This window comes from Microcaecilia unicolor, chromosome 7 (genome assembly GCF_901765095.1).
Source record: "Microcaecilia unicolor chromosome 7, aMicUni1.1, whole genome shotgun sequence".
Lineage (NCBI taxonomy): Eukaryota > Metazoa > Chordata > Amphibia > Gymnophiona > Siphonopidae > Microcaecilia > Microcaecilia unicolor.
Window position 1 is genome coordinate 194,771,483 of NC_044037.1, and position 24,239 is coordinate 194,795,721.

The 24,239-nt window shown below is 44.1% G+C and overlaps 1 protein-coding gene across 2 annotated transcripts in view; it reads left to right on the forward strand.

Annotated features, from left to right (window-relative positions):
* Nucleotides 1-16,263, forward strand: part of TYW5 (tRNA-yW synthesizing protein 5) — a 74,820-nt gene extending 58,557 nt beyond the window's left edge. For both annotated transcript variants that reach the window (XM_030209987.1, XM_030209988.1), the window contains 2 exons: nucleotides 9,162-9,278; nucleotides 13,605-16,263. In XM_030209987.1, coding sequence (XP_030065847.1) covers nucleotides 9,162-9,278; nucleotides 13,605-13,861 — 374 coding nt within the window. In that variant the 3' untranslated portion in view covers nucleotides 13,862-16,263. The remainder of the gene's footprint in view (nucleotides 1-9,161; nucleotides 9,279-13,604) is intronic.
* Nucleotides 16,264-24,239: the final 7,976 nt, after the last annotated feature.

Genomic DNA, 24,239 nt, shown 5'->3' on the forward strand with positions numbered 1-24,239 from the left:
TGCATGTATTTTAAGATAGTATGATCTATTTTTACATGTTTTGAATGTTTAGTCCTTCCTATAATTAGTCCCTCTTACAATTATTTATTTATTTACACGACCATTCTGTGTAATTTTTTGGTAATTTGTTTGGTGATATTATAACATCCCATATATGCATAATCTGTGTATACGTCACTTAGAGACTTTACGTTCATCATTATTTATTATCAATTTTTTTTATTGTTGTATTTTATTATATGTTGACCTCTTATTGTATATTTATTACTTATTTGAATGTTTTATTTGATTATTTGATTCTGTATATGTATTTGTTTGAAAGATTTATTTGATTTATGTTTTTATAGACTCCTGATGCAGGCCTGTAGGCCGAAACACAACAGTTGTGTCGAGTCTTTTCTTCAATAAAGAAGCTTTTATGATATTGTCTCCAGGATTTGTATTTCCGTGGTCAAACATCCCACTTTTTACCTATTTCTAGGAAAATCCACCATCCATTACCTTGTTGTAGCAATTCACGAGCAAGGCCAACACGAGGAACGGCGTTTGTTTCTAATGCACAATATGTACGTCATATATATGTGCACATGCACAGCCAACCAGGGAATGCCTGGATTGTGAAACTAGAAGCCGATTTGCTTGCCTGTGTCACGTGCAAATCAAACGCAATGATACCACCCACATTCGTGCAGCGCTTGTTGATGATGCGTCACATATAAGCGCACATATACAGCCAATGTGTGCCCCCCCTCCTCGCTCTGCCTATCAACATTTCATTAGTTTCTGATGTGATACTGCACACAGAATAGTCTTTACCGCTAAAAAAGTTGATGTTGAATGATATATAAAAAGGCAGGGTTAGGAGGGCAGCTGGAGCCTCGAATCTCCTCTTTTTGTACCCTCTTCTTCGTCGCCCGGCACCTCCTTCTTCTTCCTCCTCTGCTCCTGTGTTTCACTTCAGTGCTGCTCATGAGATATACCACCTCTTTCGCCCCTTTACCACTGTTCCTATTATTTCTGTCCCACCCCCCCACACAACCAGTTTGGAAATCACAACACTAGAACACACAGAATATCGAGAACACAAACCTTTATAAACGTATTTAAAAATATATAAAAATTATTAACATGGATATATTGGGGAAAGGGGGGCTATATACGGGTTGGGGGGGTTGAAGAGGGGTCGGATGGGGGGGGGAAGGGGGGAGGAGATGGCCTCAAGGACGCTCTACATGGGAGAACAGATACTGGACCACCTGGGAAAGGTCCTCCAGTACCTGTCCTCCCAGGTGCAGTGTCTGGGCGATCTCCTGGAGCTCCTCCGGGGGCAGGTTGATACGGGCGAGAGGGAGATGAGGAGATGAGGCACGGTCCACAAGGGCGGGAGGCACAGGGGAGGTGGATCGGGTGTGGGTGGGAGCCGGGGGGATGGGAGAGGTACAACGGTCAAGGGTAGTGGGAGCGGGAGGGATAGGGGAGGTTGATCTGCTGAGGGTGGGAGCAGGGGACATGGGGGAGACAGCGCGGTCAACTGCTGCGGGTGGAGGGGAGGGGGGGGGAAGAGAGCAGAATTCTTCAGTGTCCTCCACTGTGGGGTCTACTATGGCACCTGTCAGAAAAGAAAAAAGAAGGACTGTCAGAAAGATTCACCATGAACAGCTTTAACACGCACACACCATGGTACGCAATAATCCTTTTATATTTCAATAGTTTTATTGATGACAAATCATATACATAGCTTCAAAGCTGTTTACATCGTCATTCTTACATCCATTTTCAACTGTTCCCCCCCCTTTCCCCCCCACATTCCTCCTTTTGATTATAATTCCAACAAGTATAACCACAAACTGTACCAAGTATACATTCTGCGCAGTACAACAAATGATCCAAACTAAAGGTAACCATGCCTTTGATCCCCCCCTTATCCTAAACCCCACCTTAGAACCCCCCCCACCCCCCCCCCCCCCATAATGAGCCTTTTAAAACTCACCATCAACAACCAGCACCTCCATCTGGAATCGCTCCAGGAGGGGGGTGACTTCCTCTGGGGAGGCGGAGGTGGAGGCCCCGGCATGGCGTTCGGAAAGGGGGAGGGAAGTCGGAGGGAGAGCGTGGGAGGGGGTAGCAGGAGGGCCGGTGGGAGTGTGCGGCTGGAGGGGGGAGGCAGGGGGGAGAGGGAGGCTGGTGGGTGTGTGCGGCTGAGGGGGGGGAGGAAGGGGGGAGAGGGGGGCTGGTGGGAGTGTGCGGCTGGGGGGAGAGGCAGGGGGGCTTATGTCTGCTTGGGGAGGAGGAAAGGAAAGGTGGAAATGGCCTTGTTTCGCGGCAGGGAGCCGTATCACTGGGTCTAGGCGGGATCTCTTTGTTGGGGGGGGACCAGAGGAGAGGCGGGGACGGACAAGGGCATAAGGCAAGGGGTGGGGACCAGGGGCAGGACCGGAAGGGCGGGGAGGAGCAGCACCAGTCAGGGACCCCTCATTGCCCTCATCATCACCATCACCATCATCTTCTGCCTCAGCCTCAGAAGATGACATTTCTGCAGAGACAAAATAACAGTTATCAGATAATACCCCCGAGGGCATTATCAAATCTCATGTTGCAGTTATAGACTCATGTGAAACCAGCAAATACCTGGGCTGTTGTCAAGGTTATCCTTGACCTCCTGGAGCCATTCTGGGTTGTACTTCCTTAAGGACCGTGCCCTTTTTTTCAGCTCCTCAACCTGTAAAACAAGAAGACGGGCAATCAGGTGAAAAGAAATATATCCAAGAAACCAATGATGTACTGTTATGCTCAGTAGCTCCACCCCACCCTCTAGAAAACACCTTTTTTGTACACGCACATAACGACCGTCCATATTGGCAGTATAAAGAAAAATGACGAACACTGCCGGCCAGTACACAAATGGTCATTAGTGAAATGTTTTAACACGCACATACAAACGTCACTATACTGCCAATACTTACGGATCTGGGGTATGAGCAACGCTTATTAAATAGCCGTTGCACTATTTTCCACCCTCTGTCCATCCTCAGGATGTCGCGTTTTTTCCCTGGACGGGGGAAAAGCCGTTTTTCATTTATGGTGAACAGCTGCGCCAGCCACAGCACATCCATATCCGAGAAGTTTGGTTTTCTTCCCCGTGCAGCCATTTGTCCGACGTGTGTTATTGTTAAGCGGAAATTATATTATATATTTGATTCTATTCTCCACCAATTACCTATAAGGTAATAAGATAAGAATATGTAAGAACAGGGGGAATTAAATATTATTTTTGTGAAATTACATTAACCTGCACTGCAAGGCTTAAGGACATGTGCTCTGAAAGGACATGTGCTCTGAACATAAAAACCATATATTTTACTTAAAAAAAAAAGTGTATTTACACTACAGGTAATATAATAATGTTACAAGAGAGAGGTAGTTTTTAAGAATCTTATCACAAGTGGAAATGTGCTTCAAGATATCAAGTCTGAATTATAAATTATGCTGAATATTGTAACTCACTTGGCTAGAAGTTGGTAGCTGGTTGGAGTGAAGAAGGAATCCTTGCTGGAACAGAAGTCTTTTTCTGTTAAGTTGGTTGCTGGAGCCTGGAAAGGAGTCTTGTCAGGATGTGTGTGTTGTCCAGCAGCAGGCAGAGTGAAGAGAGCGACCGGTCAGGAATCCATTGAGCCCAGTGTCCAGAAGAAGAGAGCCAGCCAGAGCAGCAATTCCAGCTCCTTTTCTAGTAAAATGGTCTCATCTATTTTTAGTAACGGGTCACCTGGTCAATGACATCATCTGGACATCTGCTGGTCCATTGTCTGAGAGTGATTGAGCTTCTTTTGTCTGATAGATGGACTTCTGAGTCTGAGTAATAGGTGGAGTTTCACTGTCTTTTGTTACTGTAGTCTCTGGGATTGTTGTCTTTGGAGAGGTGTTGATGGCCTTAGGTATCCACCCAGCTAGTTCATGTTCTCAGTAGTTTTCCAGAGGAAAGGGGGAATGTGAAATGAAAGCCAGACCAGTTTATCTGATTCTGTCCCAATAAGTCATTAAAGCTATATTTTTTATATGATTTAGATCTGATCCAGCAAAATCAATAATTCTGACAATTAACTCATATCATGCTACATATCATATGCTACATCATTAGTAGTAGTAGTTGTAGTAGTGTGCACACTGACGTACCCACGCATATATAGCGCGTCAAAACATTGCACGCACTACATAAACGTGTTATGACATGCTTTATGACAGCCGGGCAGCCCCAAAGAGAGGTACAGACCTCTCGTTAGCTTTCCCGTTGTTTTCCAGCGTTAGGGCAAGCGGTAAACTTTGATGCATCTCATTTCAATAGAGATTCTACACAATTTGCTCATCTGCATTCCGTTTTCGTTTGCTGCTACCGTTGTTGGAAATTGGGCTTTAATGCATGCCAGGGTAGGAAAACTGTTTGTTAAAGGCTCGTTAAAGCCTCGTTTAGTTTAGTGCATCTTGCCCTTAGTTTCTTTAGGTATTATGGGTACGGTCTCACACTGGTTTTCTTTCTTTCTTTTTGATATCTCTTTCAAAGTCTCTTCCCAGTCTTTAACGTCAGCCTCCTCTCATTCTTTACAATGTGGTGTCCCATAGGGGTCTATTCTGTCACCATTACTGTTTAGTTTGTTCCTCATCTCTCTTGCCACTCTCATTCAGGGCCAGATGCACTAAACTTTAACGAGCCTTAAATGAGCCTTTAACGAAGAATTTTTTAACTGTTGCGTGCACTAAAGCCCATTTTCCGACGACAGTAGCAGCTAACGAAAATGGAATGTAGATGAGCAATTTGTGTAGAAACCCTGTTGTAACGAGATGCACTAATCTTTTCTGATTGGTTTAACACAGGAAAACTGAACGAAACGCCGTGAAATCTAACGAGAGGTCTGGACCTCTCGTTGTGGCTGTGCGGGCTTGGAAAAACAAAAAACAAACAAACCTTATAGGATGGCAAGCTCGGGAGGGGGCAAAGGCGCTCGTCAGGAGCGTCCTTCACAGACGGCCTTGCCCCCCCACCCCGCCCGAGTTCGCCGCTGCTCCCCGCTTCCCCCTGCATCAAAACAAAAATCAAAACTTAAGGCTGCCCCGGCCCCCCTCCCTTCCTCTCTTCCCCAGCTCCGCCTCCCGCCATCCTCTGCCCCTGTGGCGCGCCCCCGCCGCCCCCCCCTGAGGTCGAGGTCGTCGCCGTCGCTCCCCCCTCCACCGGGCCCCCCCCTTCTTACTGGGCCCGCAGCGCCTCTCACCTCTGTGTGAAGGCGCTGCACAGGCAGAAAGAACAGTTGATGCCGCTTCGCCCAGTCTTCGCGTCTCTCCTTTCCTCCTGGGCCCTTCACCTGTCTGACGTAGGTTACTTATGTCAGACAAGGGCGGGCCCAAGAGGAAAGGAGAGACACGAAGACTGGGCGAAGAGGCATCAGCTGTTCTTTCTGCCCGTGCAGCGCCTTCACACAGAGGTCAGAGGCGCTGCGCGAGCCCGGTAAGAAGGAGGGGGGCCCGGTGGAGGTGGGAGCGGCGGGGGCGGAGGATGGCGGGAGGCGGAGCTGAGGAAGAGAGGAAGGGGGGGCGGGGCAGCCTTAAGTTTTGATTTTTGTTTTGATGCAGGGGGAAGCGGGGGGAAGTGGGGAGCAGCGGCGAACTCGGGCGGGGGGGGGGGCAAGGCCGCCCGTGAAGGACGCTCCTGATGAGCACCTTTGCCTCCTCCCTATCCATGCAACGTGTTTGTGTTTTGGTTTTCTTTTTTTGGTTGTTTTGATGTTTGTGGCATGCGCAGAGCAACCAGCATAACGCTTGGTTGCTCTGCGCATGTTTTAGGGACCGATTACCGATGGGGAGTACACCAGTTTGATGCATTCTACTTTACAGTACCGCACCGAACATGTGCGACTTGTTTTTTGGTGCATTCTTCGTTTTTTAAAATTCGTTAAGGACTTTAACGTTTTAGTTTTTTTACGTTTGGTTGATGCATCTGGCCCTCAGAGTTTCTTAATATCCTTCTATATTTTTGCAGGTGACATTCTGCTTTTGTACTACATGCACAGTGTTACTCAAAACATTGCTCTGCTTCAATCTTGCCTGGACGCAATTGCAAAATGGCTGGCTTCTCATCAGATGGTTCTCAATCCCAACAAAACTGTGGCTTGTTGGATTACTGTCTATTCTCTTGGCACCACTATTGTCCCGGTCCAACTTTTTTTATTATTTGGGAGTTACCTTGGATTCTAAGTTATCATTTGCCCCCCATATCTCTTCTCTCCTTCAATCTGGCATCTTTGTGCTGAGACAACTGCGTGGTGTAAGGAAATTTGTATCTCTTGACTCATTTCTTGCTTTAGTACTCTCACTTTTAATCTCAAAGCTCGACTACTGCAATATCAGTTTTGCTGGAATAACTCAAGCATCTTAAAAAAAAAAACCTCTAGACTCTTCAAACAGCCATTTGACTCATCTGTCATGCCAGGAAGTATGATTCAGTCTCCCCTCTCCTCAAAAGCCATCATTGGCTAACAGTGCCCTTTTGGGTACAATATAAGGTTCTTCTTCTGGCCTTCAAGGCCTTCTGTCTGGGTTCTCCACTTTATCTATTATCTTTAACTGTACCTTATTCCCCTCCATGGCTGCTTCACTCAATTAATGACCACTGGATGATACTCCCAGGCCCTAAATTGGCTAAATTTGAGCACACATCCTAGCATATTTTTCTTCCTGGCCCCTGCTTCCTGGAACAACCATTTGAAATTCCTGGTGAACTATCCCTCCCTAAATTCAAAACAATCAAAACCTGGTTGTTCAGGTGTGCTTTTGGTCTGTGAGGATGGCAAAGTCCAGCGACATTCATTCCTTCCCTGGCTGTCCTTCCCCTCTTCTTGCTCACCCTTTGGTTTTTACCTTTGATTATTTAATTTGCTAGTGTCGTCTTCTATCTCCCTCTATTCTATTCGATATTGTAGTTCTTTTATTTGTCTGTGTATTCATTGTATTTTAGTATGTAAACCGCTTAGCTCTGTTTGTCAGGTAAAGTGATATAATAAGAACCTCCAAAGAATATCTAAGGAAAACAGCAAGGAAATAATAAAAATATATACAATTGATTTAAAACGTTTAATTTTATGCTAAAATCTGTATATACTCAAAAGACAAAAAAATCCCAGATTGAATTTAAATCCAAGGTGGCTGTGTTTCAGTGTATTGTCTGCATCAGGGATAAAATTTATGTACAAAGTTTTAAATAATAGAATATAAAATAGACAAATATCTGGAAATACTCCAATCTCTTAATCCAAAAGGACTTGCACAGCGTCCTAATTCACAGTCCAACAATATGCCTGAAAATATTAGGGCTAGATTCTTGTATGGTTAGTAAAGACATCCTAAGTGATACACAGAGCACAAGAATAGGAGCAAGGCATCTGAATAACATAAACTTATACAAGCCTGTGGAAGCAAGAAAAGCGGACTTTCTGGTAAACAAAAATAGCGCAAACATTTTTTGTACTATGTGTGGAGAAAGAGAAGATCCTGATGTACTGAGTCTAAGAACCTCATATCAAACCATGCTAGCGGTCCTTGGTTCGGTAATGCCAACAAAGCCCATTCAATTTGAATAGGCTTCATCAGCATTGCCGTGCAGGAGCCGCTAGCATGGCTAGATAAAAGAGGGCCTAAGAAAATGTGGTGGAAAAATGCAGAGATTGTCCCAATTGTATTGGGTATTGTTGGCCTGATTAAAAAGAATTGCCAAGCCCACCTTGTATGTTGCCTGTATCCATTACATCTTAAGAACTCCAGAAGAAGGCTGTTTGCACAGTACGTGTTGAGATGAGCACTTACAATAAATCATTTTGGTTATGGAATCCATGTGGAGACAATACCTGATGACAGGGATGAATTGTCATAATACACTGCAGACCCTATATAGCCCTGATGTTTGGGTCCAAAATATTTGACCGCATTATAAGTGAATCCATGTTATATGGAGGCCAAAGAATTATAAGTAAAAGTAAAAAGAAAAGGAAGGGGTCCACCCCCTTGGCCATGTTGTAAGCGATCCCCCGTTATATCGATGTGCGTTATATAGGGTTTACAATGCAATAATAATTTATTTACTTATAAACAACCCCTCCAAACCCATAACGATGACCAAGGTGGAGTATATTTATTCATGTCCTGACGAGCAAGGGAAGAAAAAAGCTTGGTAGTTTCACCTGCCTTAGAGCCTTGTCCTTACTGAAAGCAGTGTGATTCTAATGAAAATATCCAGTTGAGTATTTATAATAAAAACAGTTAAAAATGGAGCTACCGTTTGCTTTTGCAGTTCTTATAGTTCAAGATTGATGTTTTGAACAGAGCTCACAACAAAAATGAGTTACAATAAGAACCACAATTTGTCAGCAACACAAGTAGGCCCATGTGTTTCAGTATAAGTGGACTCTGGCTTCTGCTCTTGTTCAGAGGACGTCACGTGATTGACTTTAGCTCCCAAAGTCCATTCTGAAAGCCTGTTATAGGCTGGAGGCAGGGGTGTGCTGGTAAAATTTTAACAACGGGCTCTCTCCGACATAGCCGGCCCTGAAATTTGGGGGGAGGGGGGAATACATGCCTCTCTCTCCCCTCCCTTGTGCGGGCACACTAGGCATACTTTTACCGAGCCCTACTAGCCAATAAATGGACTGTCACCATTCTCTGCTGCTTGTTTCTGGCTCTGAGCAGCATGATGGAACCTTCTTGCACTTGCATGAAAAGTCCCAGCCTGATGCTCAGAGTCAGAAACAAGGAGCAGCAGCAGCAGTCTATTTACTTGGCTGGTGGGGCCAGCATCACTGCCAGCAAAGTAAAAGAGAATTCAGGAGGGGGACCAAGCCTACGTTTTGGGAGTCAGTTGTTAGAATAGCCATGGGGAGGCCTACTTTAACAACCGGCTCCCAAAATTCTTAAAAACTTAACAAACGGCTCTCGCGAGCCCGTGAGAGCCCGCTCCAGCACACCACTGGCTGGAGGTCAGAAAGAAGTATGCGCAGCAGGAGGAGCTGTTAATGATAGAATAGGTAGAGCTTGTTTTTGCATTGTTAAGAACAATGTTTTTATTAGCCAACAGAATGTTCTATAGACTTCTATGTGCCAAATATTTTTCTTTTTCCCTTTCTCAGGAGACAAATCAGAAGTATTAGATGTGGACAACCCAGACCTAAATAAATACCCACTTTTTCCAAAAGCCAGACGCTATGAATGTTGCCTTGAAGCAGGAGATGTTCTCTTTATTCCAGGTAAGACTGACAAAAAAAACTAGGCAAACGTTCATTGGATGATGCTGAGGTCAGACCAGTGATATGGTATTAAGCAGTATTTCCTGCCATGTAGTAGATGTGGATTTGTGCTGCTATTCAAGTTCCCATTCAGGCTGACTAGCACTGGGAGTACTATTGACATATAGGAGGGTAGTGACATATCTCTTCCGCTGACACCTTGTGGTTGATTAAAGATAAACATCTGAATTAGCAGAAAGAAGGAGCTGCATCCTGCTCTCACCTTGTGCCACAGGAGCTTGCTGAGGATCTTGCTTTTGAAAAGTGATGTAAGGGAAAGCAAGTGAATTTCTGGAGGCTGCATGAGATGATTCATTCATGAGACAGGATCTTAGGGAAGCGATAAACAAGCCCACCTCATAGATTTGACAAACCACTTTGATGCACAGAAGTGAAACGTGATGCACCAACATTTCCACTAAATAGAATAGCACAATACAATGAATTAATACACACTAGCACAGGGGTGGGCAACCTCAGTCCTCGAGGGCTGCAACCCAGTTGGGTTTTCAGGATTTCCCCAATGAATGTGCGTGAGATCTGTTTGCATACAATGGAGGCAGTGCATGCAAGCAGATCTTATGCATATTTATTGGGGAAATTTATTGGCTAGGCATGTCTCTAGTAATGGGTTGAGAACCTCTGTGCTTGACAGTAGATGACTGGTGAATCTGGCATGAGAGGGAGGAATTGATAATGAAAATGGATAAATTAAAATAGGGAGATATGAGGGTAGGGAAATAAATAGAAGGAAAACCCTGCAGTGGTATAGTTGTGCCAGATTATTACGAACCTGTGCAGCATCTGTTGGAACAACTTTGCAGGGGTAGTAAAGAAAATGTTAAAATCTAGGGAAGTGGGAGAAGCAAAGCAAGGCCAAAATTAGGAAAAATAAAAATTAGAAAAATGAACATGCAAAACCTTAAATTAAGATAACAAAACGAAAAAGGAGTGGGTACATTTTATCAGGCCAAGGAAAACTATTTTCCTGGTTCCTGAAATTTTTTTGGCTGGGGCTTAAGTATTTGAAATATTTTTATACCTTTGGAATGGAAGCATATACACCATGATTGCTTGACCAGCACTGGAGATTTTTCAAGCAATGGCCTTTTACATAGGTATCTTCTGTCTTTCACATTTTTTCACTTATAATCAGTGCTTTTTTTGTGCCGGTACGCAACGGTACGGTGTACCGGCACCTTTTTTTTGCCCCCCCCCCCCCCCCCCCCCCCCCCCCCCCGCGACACTCCGGGCGAGTCCTGCACTTAGTTTTTTTTTTTAAGACTCAGAACGCGCGAACGATGCAGCCGGCAGCGATTGAAAGAGGCTGTCTGCTGGGCTGGCGTCTGCGTCGGAGCTTCCCTCACCCTCTGCGAGTCCCGCAAAACAGGAAGTTGTAACAACGAAGGCGGGACTCGCAGAGGGTGAGGGAAGCTCCGACGCAGACGCCAGCCCAGCAGACAGCCTCTTTCAATCGCTGCCGGCTGCATCGTTCGCACGTTCTGAGTCTTAAAAAAAAAACTAAGTGCAGGACTCGCCCGGAGTGTCGCGGGGGGGGGGGGGGGGGAAGGATTGGGGAGAGAAAGAGGGAAACCAACAGAGGGAAGGATTGGGGAGAGAGAGAAAGAGGGAAACCAAAAGAGGGAAGGATTGGGGAGAAAGGGAAAGAGGGAAACCAACAGAGGGAAGGATTGGGGAGAGAGGGAAAGAGGGAAACCAACAGAGGGAAGGATTGGGGAGAGAGGGAAAGAGGGAAACCAACAGAGGGAAGGATTGGAGAGAGAGGGAAACCAACAGAGGGAAGGATTGGGGAGAGAGGGAAAGAGGGAAATCAACAGAGGGAAGGATTGGGGAAAGAGGGAAACCAACAGAGGGAAGGATTGGGGAGAGAGAGAAAGAGGGAAACCAACAGAGGGAAGGATTGGGGAGAGAGGGAAAGAGGGAAACCAACAGAGGGAAGGATTGGGGAGAGAGGGAAAGAGGGAAACCAACAGAGGGAAGGATTGGGGAGAGAGGGAAACCAACAGAGGGAAGGATTGGGGAGAGAGAGAAAGAGGGAAACCAACAGAGGGAAGGATTGGGGAGAGAGGGAAAGAGGGAAACCAACAGAGGGAAGGATTGGGGAGAGAGGGAAAGAGGGAAACCAACAGAGGGAAGGATTGGGGAGAGAGAGACAGAGGGAAGGATTGGGGAGAGAGGGAAAGAGGGAAACCAACAGAGGGAAGGATTGGGGAGAGAGGGAAACTAACAGAGGGAAGGATTGGGGAAAGAGGGAAACCAACAGAGGGAAGGATTGGGGAGAGAGAGAAAGAGGGAAACCAACAGAGGGAAGGATTGGGGAGAGAGGGAAAGAGGGAAACCAACAGAGGGAAGGATTGAGGAGAGAGGGAAAGAGGGAAACCAACAGAGGGAAGGATTGGGGAGAGAGGGAAAGAGGGAAACCAACAGAGGGAAGGATTGGGGAGAGAGGGAAAGAGGGAAACCAACAGAGGGAAGGATTGGGGAAAGAGGGAAACCAACAGAGGGAAGGATTGGGGAGAGAGAGAAAGAGGGAAACCAACAGAGGGAAGGATTGGGGAGAGAGGGAAAGAGGGAAACCAACAGAGGGAAGGATTGGGGAGAGAGGGAAACCAACAGAGGGAAGGATTGGGGAGAGAGAGGGAAACCAACAGAGGGAAGGATGGGGAGAGAGAGTGAAAAACAGATGGAAGGATTGGGGAGAGAGTGGAAAAACAGATGGAAGGATTGGGGAGAGGGAAAACACAGATGGAAGGATTGGGGAGAGAGGGGAAAAACAGATGGAAGGATGGAGAGAGAGAGGGAAAACAGATGGAAGGATGGGGAGAGAGAGGGGGAAAAACAGATGGAAGGATGGGGAGAGAGAGGGGGAAAAACAGATGGAAGGATGGGGAGAGAGAGAGGGAAAACGGAAGGATGGGGAGAGAAAGAGGGAAGACGCTGGATGGAAGAATGCAGAAAGAAATAGGGGAGACACTGGAAGGATGGGGAGAGAAAGCAGAGCTGCTGGATGGAAAAGGGGAATAGAGAAAGACTGGAGAATAAGAGGAAGGGGCATGGGGAGAACAAGGGTGAGGAAAAGATGAAAAGCCACAGGTAGATGAAGGAAATTAAAGAATGGATAGTAAGAATGAATTAAATCTGGACAGAGAGAGAGAGAGCCTGAAAAATATTGAAGAAAGCAAAGAAAAAGGAGACAAAAATGACAAATGGCACAGAAGAGTTAAGCGAAAACAAAGGAAAGCAGAATCACAGACTGGGACCAATATGGAAAGAAAAACAGTCACCAGACAACAAAGGTAGAAAAAAATCATTTTATTTTCATTTTAGTGTTTATAATATGTCCAATTTGAGAATTTACATTGGCTGTCTTATTTTGCACTGGGTATACTGAAGCTGTAAGAGCTTACAGAGATTATTTATCATGAAAAAAAATCACGTTATTTTTTTCTCCTATAGTACTATAATATTTTCAATAATGTCTGTTTATATGCGCCATGGCTGGTATAGGGGGTGTGGTTAATGTGGGTGTGGCTATCATAGGGGTGGAGCCATATGTGGTGACCCCGCCCACAATGAGTACCGGCACCTTTTTTTCTACAAAAAAAGCACTGCTTATAATACATTTTTAGATGTTTCTGCTTCAACATCAACTTCTCTTACTGACTGCTTGAAGTTTCCTCTGTTTTCAAAGAAACGTGTTTTGCATGATTTTTCTTTTAGCCAAACTAACTAAATAAATAAGTAAAGTAAGTATGAGCATTTCAAAATGTGCCCTGAATACTTTTGTTTCCAAAAGCTTCCAGAAGGGGCACAGAGTTTGGCTTGGTAATAAAAATACACGTGCGAGGCAGACCATGGCATATCCCATTTTCATTGCTGTTGTGAATATGGGGAGACAGGGCCAGGATCAAAGCTATAATTTTGGTATCATTCAGTCTTGAAAATTAATGTCCAAAGTACACAGTAGCATAGATACATACTAAGTACAAAAAATGTACTTTGTTCCATGTTGTGATTTCAAGTATGTATGCAACTGTATTTTTAAAATGTTTGCAGAAGCAGCCATGGCTGGTCTCTGGCAGCAGTATGTTCTGTAACTGAACTAATGTGTTGATGTAAAGAATTGTTTCCTTGGAATGAGTTTGAATTCATTGCCTGCAATCTTAATGGAAATGCTGTTTTTGGGCTTTAATTCTGACCCTTTATGTTTATTCCATTCAGTTAACAACTTGGTGAAAACATTTTTCTTTCTTTCTCTTCCTACAGCTTTATGGTTCCACAATACTATTGCAGAAGAGTTTGGCGTGGCAGTGAATGTCTTCTGGAGACATCTTTCCTCTGAGTGCTATGATAAAACAGACACATATGGGAACAAAGATCCAGTAGCAGCTTCCAGAGCTGTTCAGATCCTAGACAGGGCTTTGAAGACACTGGATGAGCTGCCTGAGGAATACAAAGATTTCTATGCACGGAGAATGGTTTTACGAATACAGGCCAAAGCCTACAGTGTTAACTATGAATGAGCAAGAGACAGTCAAAATTAAGACAATTTCCATGCCGTTTTAATAAAATAAATATAGAAAAGACAGGGTACAGATCTCAGTTTTCTGCAGGGACAGTAGCTCTGAATATCATATTATCCCACTTCAGCTTACAGACAATCCCAGAATGTTCTAGAATTGAACTTTGTAATTGTAGTGCTTACAAGTGATAAAGGGCATGATTCCATAACAGTGTTCCAGTCATTCTAAACAATAAGACTACCAAATTGTAGTCAACAAAAAATTATTTCTGCCCATTGCCCAAGGTTGTGGTTAACCATCAAAACAGGCCTTAGTGTATAGTGTTGTGAGACCATAGCAAGCAGGTACTAGGTATGATTATGATAACCCCTTCACATTCCATTAATGTACATTTACCTCATTCCCAACTCAGAAGGTCATTTACTAACAGCACGCTAAGGTCCTGATGCTTAGAAGCAAATGCGGGCGCTAGAGGCCATCAGCGCCGGACTTGCGCCCACATTTGCTAGCGCTGGATACTCAAAAGACTCCAGCGCGGGGATCAACAAGCAAATTGCATGTAAATTAGATAATTTGAGATGCACCTGAATGCTCAAAGAAGAGCATCCTTAAAGGCACCCTTACCTCCGGGAACCTAACGAGCTGATGTTAGGGTTGATAAAGAGAAGAGCAAAAGAGACCAGGCAAGTGTGTGGTAGCCACTGCCTCTAAAGTTTTACAAAAATGTAACTTTTAAGTATTTGTGAAAACTTCTCACATGCTACGGTGGGATCCCTGGGCCCTGTGAAGGGGACACTACCTTTAAAAGTTGGGAGCCACTGTGGGTGGAGCTGCTGCCTTTAACAGATGAGCTGGGCACTTCTTTCTCCTCCCCCTCTGGCACTCTGGGCATGCGCTCAACAGCTGTGCTTGACGCACAACCCTTAACGCTTCAAAAACTCCCTCATGCTCAACACTATGACCGCGCTTGAATTTGCACGTTATTAGCGTTGAGCATGAGGGAGCTGTTCAGACGCCCTAATTGGGTGGTATTTCTTCAGCACTGTTCCGAACAGCGCTGGAGTTTTGAGCATCTGGACCTAAAAGCATGCTATTTGCTACAGGGCCCACAGAAATCAAAGGAGTCCTACAATGGATAGTGACACTAATGTCATTAGCAAGTACTAACCATTAATAAAAGGCCCTTTTTTCTCTAGTCTAGTTATGTGTTAATGAAGGGTAAGTAATATGGTCAAAGTCAGAGTTCACTGTCCATCCTCCTGCTATTAGACAAGACAGTAAGCCATGGGAGATGTGACATCCCAGCTAATGGCAAGGTACAAGAATGGATTTTTTTTGTAACAGCTTTGTTAATCTTTATAACTCAAAACCTCAGTTTTTCTTATATATTTTGTTTCCTCTAGAACTTCTTAACTCCCACCACCAGTTCAAATCCCATCTCAGGTCAGGAGGCCTGTGTAGTGGTCATTTTGGCCTAGTTCCAGGGGCCATAGCAGATGTGTTCACACTGCAGCTCCTGTTATATTCTCGTAGCTCTCTGTGAGTTCTGCTGCACACCTTATACTGAGTTGTGTCAGACACAGTGAGAGAAAGAGAGATCCTTCAGTTATTTACTGGCCTTAGATATATTTCTCACTGGATTCCACGCCTGTAGCAATGAGAATGAATTCAGGTGAAAGCACCACTACTCAAAATAATATTAGTACCTTGGACAACTAAGCAAATGAATTGTAGAAAAACATACCAAGAGGTTTCTGAGGAATTAGGTACTAGCTAGTATTTTATTTATCATGCATGTGTCTGAACCTAGACCATTACAGACATGACATACTGTACGTTTTGTTACAGTAATTTGCCAAAAAAAAAGTCTAATAAAACGAATATTCATGGAAATTACATGAAATGAAAATTTTGTTTGGCTATACACTCCTAGTTATTATGCCGCCCTTGGCCTGGTATTGACCTTGCTGAGTTCTTGTGTTATCAGACCTTGGATTAATCTCTTTGTTCCTCGTGATTCATGTGGTTCACAAAGTCCACTGCTGTTTTGACCTTTGTAAAAACTTGTAGTGTTCCCTGGTGGTTTATCCTTACTTTGGCTGGGTATAGGAGTGCAAATCTGACTTTCAAAGCACACAGTTTAGTGCAAACCAGAGCAAAATCCTTTTGCTGCATAGACATTCATGTTGAATAGTCTTGAAAACACAGCACATTTTTTCCTTCATAATCAAATGCTTTACTGCTTCTCAATGCCTGTAAAATCTCTACTAGTGAGCAAAGTTTAGGTGTTTCAAAATCACCAGTCTTGGTTGGTTCCCATTCTCTCTCCTGGGGCCCAGTTAACTACATCAACCCCATGGATACCTGAATATGGAGTCCCTCAAGGATCTCCCCTCTTGCCAACCCTCTTCAACCTAATGATGACACCATTAGCCAAGTTACTATCCAATCAGAACCTTAATCCATACATATACGCAGATGACGTCACAATTTACATCCCGTTCAAACATGATATAAAGGAAATCACCAACGATATCAAAGCTTCCTAATCATGAACTCTTGGGCGGATGCATTTCAGCTGAAACTTAATGCAGAAAAAACACAATGCCTTATACTTCACAACATAACACAAATAAATTCACCACTATAACCACACCAAACTTTTCCCTTCCCATTGCTGACACTTTGAAAATTCTTGGAGTTACCATTGATCGCAATCTCACATTGGAAAATCAAGTGAAGAATACAACTAAGAAGATGTTCCATTCAATGTGGAAACTTAAAAGAGCAAAACCCTTCTTCCCAAGGGCTATTTTCCGTAAACTGGTGCAGTCATTAGTGCTGAGTCACCTAGACTACTGCAACACACTCTATGCTGGCTGTAAAGAATATATTCTCAAAAAACTTCAGACAGCCCAGAACACTGCAGCCAGACTCATATTTGGAAAAACAAAATACGAATGTGCAAAACCCCTAAGAGAAAAACTACACTGGCTCCCAATTAAAGAACGAATTGTGTTCAAGGTCTGCACTCTAGTTCATAAAATCATTCACAGAGATGCCCTGGCATACATGATAGACCTTGTTGACTTGCCACCCAGGAATGCTAAAAGATCGGCCCGCACATTCCTTAATCTACACTTCCCCAGCTGCAAAGGACTAAAATACAAACTAACACACGCGTCCAGCTTTTCCTACATGAGCACACAACTCTGGAATGCATTACCACTTAACTTAAAAACAAATTACGAATTAATCAACTTCCGTAAATCTCTGAAGACCTATCTATTCAACAAGGCTTACCACAATGAGCAATAATTTAATGAAAACACAATACCACTTCAACTACACTCTTTACACTCTCTCGCTAGACCCGTATGCGTAATTCTATATTGCTATCCATGTACTTCATGCAACTCCAATTTATCACTTACTCCAGAATAGCGATTGCCATAACGGAACTTTCGATATTGTCATGCATGTATTTCATGTAACACCAATTGTTTCTTTCACTCTGGAATGGCGAATGCCATAACGGAATATTGTAAGCCACATTGAGCCTGCAAATAGGTGGGAAAATGTGGGATACAAATACAACAAATAAATAAACGAGATATGCATGTTCTATGTATAAAGGGACTGCATTGCTTTTATTTTCAGACACTGGCTTAGCCATGATTCCAGAAATGCCTTCAATTCTGATTCTGCCATTGACTCTGGATTCCAACTAGGTGAAAATTATTTGGTTTGATTCTAAATGCTTGGCCTCCTGCCCAGTTACTACTAGACATATCGGAGTTTGCTTTGGCACATTGTGATGTTTGATTTTATATACCTGGTGACTTACTATTTATTTAGATTTGCCTGTTCCCCTTATGCATCATTGACAGACTCCTGAGGAAGGCTTTATGCCGAAACATGGCCCATGTAGGGTTAGAATTGTTTACGCATTTGGCAGGTCAGCACTGTATATGCATTTGGTATACTGTTGGAGAATAAAGAGTTTTGAGAAGCCTTGAACTTTTGTTTTTGACTGTCATCCTTGGAATATTACTCTTCCACTCCTTCCTGTTTCCTTTTGTTTGTTGTGGAAGTTTGGTGTTCCTTCCAAATTCTTAAATGAAACACTCCAAGCTGTTGTATATAGTTTCTAGTTTATGTAGCTGAAACTTTTTATCCAGTGCTAACTCCACTGTTGCCCTAAATTCTCAGTTATTTCCACCGTCAACTGAACTGATTGTTGAAGGTGACAGATTCCATTGTCTCTGCCATCTTGATGTCTAGTGGGTGCCCTTTTTCTTTCTCTCTCTCTGGGGCAGCTTTGCTGTCATTTCTTAATGTGAAATAAAAAAAATTAAACCACCCTAAAATGCACACAATCCTGAAAGTTTGGAATTTTGCATGTTTTTTCATGCATTGGCCCTTTTGGCAAAAATGTACAAAAGCTCTGAACAAGCTAAGCTGCCTTGTTCTGTTTGGCTTTGCTGTTCTTCTCCAATGGATAAAGGTTATGTACTGTATATGGCATTTCAAAACTCCTTATTCTAAACTAGCATGAAATAATTCTAAAACAAGACAACAAACTATAAAAACACTGTTCCACTCATTCTGGCACTTAGGCAAAATTTATGTGTCAGTCATTGCCATCATGGTACAGATCTCTTGGTAGCCAATGGGACATTGCATAGGTCTTACTGGGTTTCAAGTGCCAGGTTTGTCATGTACTGATGAAAGAGTTTGTTGCAGAAGCCAAGAAGAATGCTTTGGCTGATTGGAGCAGTGGTAGTCTTGGAAAGGGGAGCTTTGGCAGCAGACTGAGTGACTTTAATACACCCATTAAGCACCCACATTGCTGGTGATCCTGATTGGAGAGCTACAGGATAGATGAAAGAACTGGGCTTCCTTTTGCCCATAGTTAGTAGACCAACTGCATGGTTCCCAGGATTATGTAGGATTTTATAGAATTTGCAGTAACATTTTCTTTGTTGACAGCAGTTCTGAAATGCTTGACCTTCAGGTACAGAAAGGAACAGGATGACAGCAACCAGCCAACTGCTCTTCATAATCTATAGGGGAAAAAAAAGCTTTTGAAGTTCTGAATAGCCTTATGGTGATGCACACAGTTATTCTATAAATGTAATTTGTCTTAATGAAATAATCAAAAACCCGATTAGAAAATTCAAAGGGCAAGGAGCTATTCATTCAGGGTGATGGGTTTGGTGATGCACTTGATCTTGAGGAAGAAAGGAAGGTGTCTTCTTCCTCTACTGTAATAGTTACTGTTGACTTTATAAAGTGGCACTGATAGATCATCTCAATGGAGATAGCCTTCTAACCCCTGGCTCCAGAAAAGGCTCTAGGTACTGTCTGGGCACAGGGCTGCATCCCTCATATTGTCCAGAATCTTCTTCCTTCTGTCCCTCATGGAGAGACAAGCATCTCCCCCATTCTCTCCATGATGTCCAGCATCACCCCTTCCCTTCTCCCTGCTGGGCCTACCATACTTTTTGTTACTGTTGCAGCTGCTGCACTGTTACCACAAAATCTACCTTGGCCTTCTCCATTAAGAAGAATCGACTGGCGCAGGGCCTTGAGTACACGTGCACATTCAAGGCCTGTCACATTCTGCTTCCTTCAAACTTCTTGTTTCAGAAGGATGGAATGTGACAGGCCTTGAATGTACACGTGTGCTTGAAGCCCTGTGTTGGACCATGCAGATTCTTCTCTAGACTAGTGACCTGACTCTTGCACCAATGCCACCCTAGGCAGATATCTAGTCTGCCTAGTGGTAGAGCTAGCTCTGCATGGGCATGCAGGTTGTGATATGTAAAGAAGGTGAAAAAAAGGAGAAGGAAAACATCAGAAAGGGTCTGTAAACATATTTGTTGCTTGATACACAACTATAACAGACATTGTGGTTATTTCTTATAGGAAGCTGGGATTCTGGAAACAGTCGAGTCAATTTTCAGTCTGGGCAGTGATTGTATTTTTTTTTAAATACTGATTTAAACACATATATTTAGCACTGCTAAACGGAGAGGTGGCAGCTCTGAATATATGTATAATATGGTCACCAGCAGTAGCTTACATAGTAACATAGTAGAAATTGGCGGTCACCTCATTATCTATTCATGATTAAACCAACAATGAATGTGGATAAGAATACTTGATCCTGATCTTTCTTTGCCATTTTTTTAGTATACAGACCACAGAAGTCCGCCCGGCATTGTCCTTACGTTCCAACTACTTAGTTGCTGTTGAAGACCTCTCCAGCACATCCTAATCTATGTTGCCATATATGGGACACAGACTGTAAAAGTCTGCTCAACACTGGACTTAGTTCTTCACAGCCAGGTTGCCATCTAAGCACCACACATACAGTCATTTAAGTTTTGCTTTTTTATACCATCTGTTTTCTAATTAGGGATCCTCACAGATAGTGGTGATATTCAGCCACCATATATACAACTGTCAGGTGAATTTTCGAAAGAGGAGGGCGCCCATCTTCTGACAGAAATCAGGAGATGGGCGTTCTCGCAAGGTCGCCCAAATCGGCAAAATCGAAAGCTGATTTTGGGCGCCCTCAACTGCTTTCCATCATGGGGACGACCAAAGTTCATGGGGGCATGTCGGCAGTGTAGCGAAGGCGGGACTGGGGCGTGCTTAGGAAATGGGCGTCCTCGGCCGATAATGGAAAAAAGGAGGGCGTCCCTGATGAACACTTGGACTTTACTCGGGCCATTTGTTTTCACGACCAAGCATCAAAAAGGTGCCCGAACTGACCAGATGACCACCGGAGGGAATCGGGGATGACCTCCCCTTACTCCCCCAGCGGTCACTAACCCCCTCCCACCCTAAAAAGAACTCTTTAAAAATACTTTTTTGCCGGCCTCAAATGCCATACTCAGGTCCATTGCAGCAGTATGCAGGTACCTGGAACAGTTGAAGTGGGTGCAGTGTACTTCAGGCAGGTGGACCCAGACCCATTCCCCCTCCTACCTGTTACACTTGTGGTTGTAAATGTGAGCCCTCCAAAACCCACCAGAAACCCACTGTACCCACATATAGGTGCCCCCCATTCATCCCTAAGGGCTATGGTAGTGGTGTACAGTTGTGGGTTTTGGGTTTTTTTGGGGGGGGGGGTTGGGGGGCTCAGCACGCAAGGTAAGGGAGCAATGCACCTGGGTCCTTTTTCTGAAGTCCACTGCAGTGCCCCCTAGGGTGCCCGGTTGGTGTCCTGGCATGTCAGGGGGACCAGTGCACTACGAATGCTGGCTCCTCCCACGACCAAATGGCTTGGAATTGGTCATTTGTGAGATGGGCGCCCTCGGTTTCCATTATCGCTGAAAACCGGGGACGACCATCTCAAAAATGACCTAAAGATGACCATCTCTAAGTCTGACCTAAATTTTATGATTTGGGCATCCCCGACCGTATTATCGAAATGAAAGATGGACGTCCATCTTGTTTCGATAATATGGGTTGCCCCGCCCCTTTAAGGGGCCATCCTGCGAGGACGCCCTCATGAAAACTTGGGCGCCCCGTTCGATTATGCCCCTTCATGTAGTTTAATATAAGACAGTCTTTTTTTTGTCCTAAATTAAACTGCATATCTATACAGGTAGCAGTAGAATATCCCCTCCACTCAAGTAGCTGAATGCTTTGCCTACTTCAATGCTGGCTCTATCCATATAGGGCCAGATTCAGTAAATAGCGCTCAAAAAGTGGTGCTCAGCACTATTCTATAACAGATGTTACGGGCTAAGCACCCTTTAAGAATAGTGCGTAGCCCCAATTCCCATGCCCAACTTTGGGTGCCTGGACTTACGCCTGGTGTAAATCTCGGTGCACGAGTCAAATGCAATTCCACGGTATTCTCTAGCACTACATCCAAATTTTCAGAATGCCTTTGAGTCGCCCATGCCCCTCCTCTGGCCATGGCCCCTTTTGGGTTGCATGTTATGGGATTTAGGTGCCCAGTGTTATAGAATAGCGTGCAAGCAGATGTGTGTGCAAATTCTAATTAGTAACGATAAACACCAATAATTAACATCCAATTATTAGTTGTTAATAGCTCATTAATTAATTTGCATGTGCTTCTCAAGATTGCACCCAAATTTGGGTGACCTTTATAGAATCTGGGTGATAGTGAGGGGCATATTTGAACGTCGCCGGCCAAATAGATCGCTGGCGATCTATGTTGGCGGCGGCGCTACAGCTGGCCAGAACCGTATTATCGAAAAAGATGGCCGGCCATCTTTTTTTTCGATAATACAGTTTAGCCCGGCCAAATGCCTTGGAGTTCGCCGGGTTTGAGATGGCCGGGTTTGTTTTTCAGCGATAATGGGAAAAAATGCCGGCCATCTCCAACCCAGCGAAATCCAAGGCATTTCTTAACCTTCTCTGCTTTTCTGTTTGTTGGTATTATTCAGTAAGCAGTTTTTGTGTCTTTTTGTTTTTTTGCCCACTAAAAGTGCTCCAGGGACTTGCATACACGCAGGCCTAGAGGACTTGTTGCTGCTGTATACCCTTGGCACACCAGTTGACACCTGAAGACTAATCTCTTTGAAAAAGTCCTTTATTTGAATAAGCACGTTTACTCACAGTTAACTGCAGATCAGAGGTTGTGCCCCACTGGCAAAGAGTCTCCCTGGTACTGAGATTAGCAGTAGGTCAGAGCTGGCAGAATGGTGTACAATGCCCTCTTTCAGCAACATTCAAGGTAATAACGTTCTGTAACATGGGTAACACATGAAAGGGATCTAAAACTGGCTTACAAAAATGGCCACTACCTCATGGACTACCGGAAACAAAACAGGGCACACTCTGACCCAGTTAGCAGGGGGGAAAAGCACCATGGGAGTAGAGCCCACTACCCTACACCCACCACAATGCATTGCTGATGTGACTCTGCAGGGCACCTAACAGAAAAGGTGTCACACTCACCCAAGAGCCAAATCGCAACCAGGGAAAGGCTGTCGGAGGATAGAACACATTCTGCTGTCATGGAGATGGGTATGGCATTTGAGGCTGGCATACAGGCTGGCAAAAAAGGTTTTTAGTTTTATTTTTTTAGTATGGGAGGCGGTTGGTGACCACTGGGGGAGTATGGGGAGGTCATCCCCCATTTCCTCCAGTGGTCATCTGGTCATTTGGGGCACCTTTTTGAGGCTTGGTTGTGAAAATAAAAGGACCAAGTAAACCCGGCGATATACTGCTTATACCTGTTTTTTTTTCCATTATCGCCAAAAGCTGGCCATCTGGTAGCCACGCCCATGCCCTGCCTTCGCTTCGCCGCTGACACGCCCCTTTGAACTTTGGCTGGTGACATGACGGGAAAGTGGTGATGTTGCCAAAAAAGCAGCTTTCGATTATACCGATTTGGCCGCTTTTCCGAGATCGCCGACCATCTCCCGATTTATGTCGGAAAATGGCCGGCGATCACTTTCGAAAATGAGCTGAAGTGTCTCATTGGTTAGATTGGATTTCAGCAGTGGTTAAAGATCTAGCGTACCTATGGTGGGGCAGTGGGGGCAGTCTGCCTCAGATGCCAGCAGTGAGGGGGTACATGGAGTAGGCGTGTGCTGTTGGCTCTGTTGGTCCCCTACCCTGGAACAGGAAGTTGACATCTGAGGGGGCAGGGGACTGGCAGAATGGGCAGTGTGTGCCTGCTCCGTGCACCCCCTTGCTTAGAGGAGGGTGTGTGTGTCTGCCCTGGGTGCTATGTAAGGTAGGTATGCCGCTGGGTTATAGATAGAGTACTTATATAAATGTGAGGAGCAATTCTACTGGGTATCTACATTTATGTACCCCTTGCACATGATTTCTTTTTTTAATTTTTATTTATCCAATTCAAAACATTACTATCACATTATTACAATGCAACTAAAGAAATAAGGAAAAAGATATTACATGCCATCAATTATCATGAAAATGTTAATAATCAGTCCATAAACATTAGGTAATGAGACCAAGATATTAAAGAATTAAATTAAACAAAAAAGAAAAATGAAATGAATAGTCAACAATATCAGGAACAATCCTCAGCTGGCCTAAAGATATTCCCAAATAGTTGCAGGATTCATGTCTGAACTTTGAATTCGTCTTTAGAATCCACAAACTCTAACATTTGCTTAGGATCAGTAAAGACACAGGAATTATTCTGAAAAGTAAAACAACAAATACAAAGAAACTGAAGCAAAAAATTTATACCCATAGCTTGCACCCGAGAGCGCAAGGCCAAGAATTCCTGGCGTCTCCTTTGAGTATTCCTAGATAAGTCAGGAATAACTTTTAGCTTAGATCCTTAGAAGCCACAATTAATATAATGAAAATGGCACCCTAACAAAATAGCCCTTGACAAAATGGCCCCTCTCAC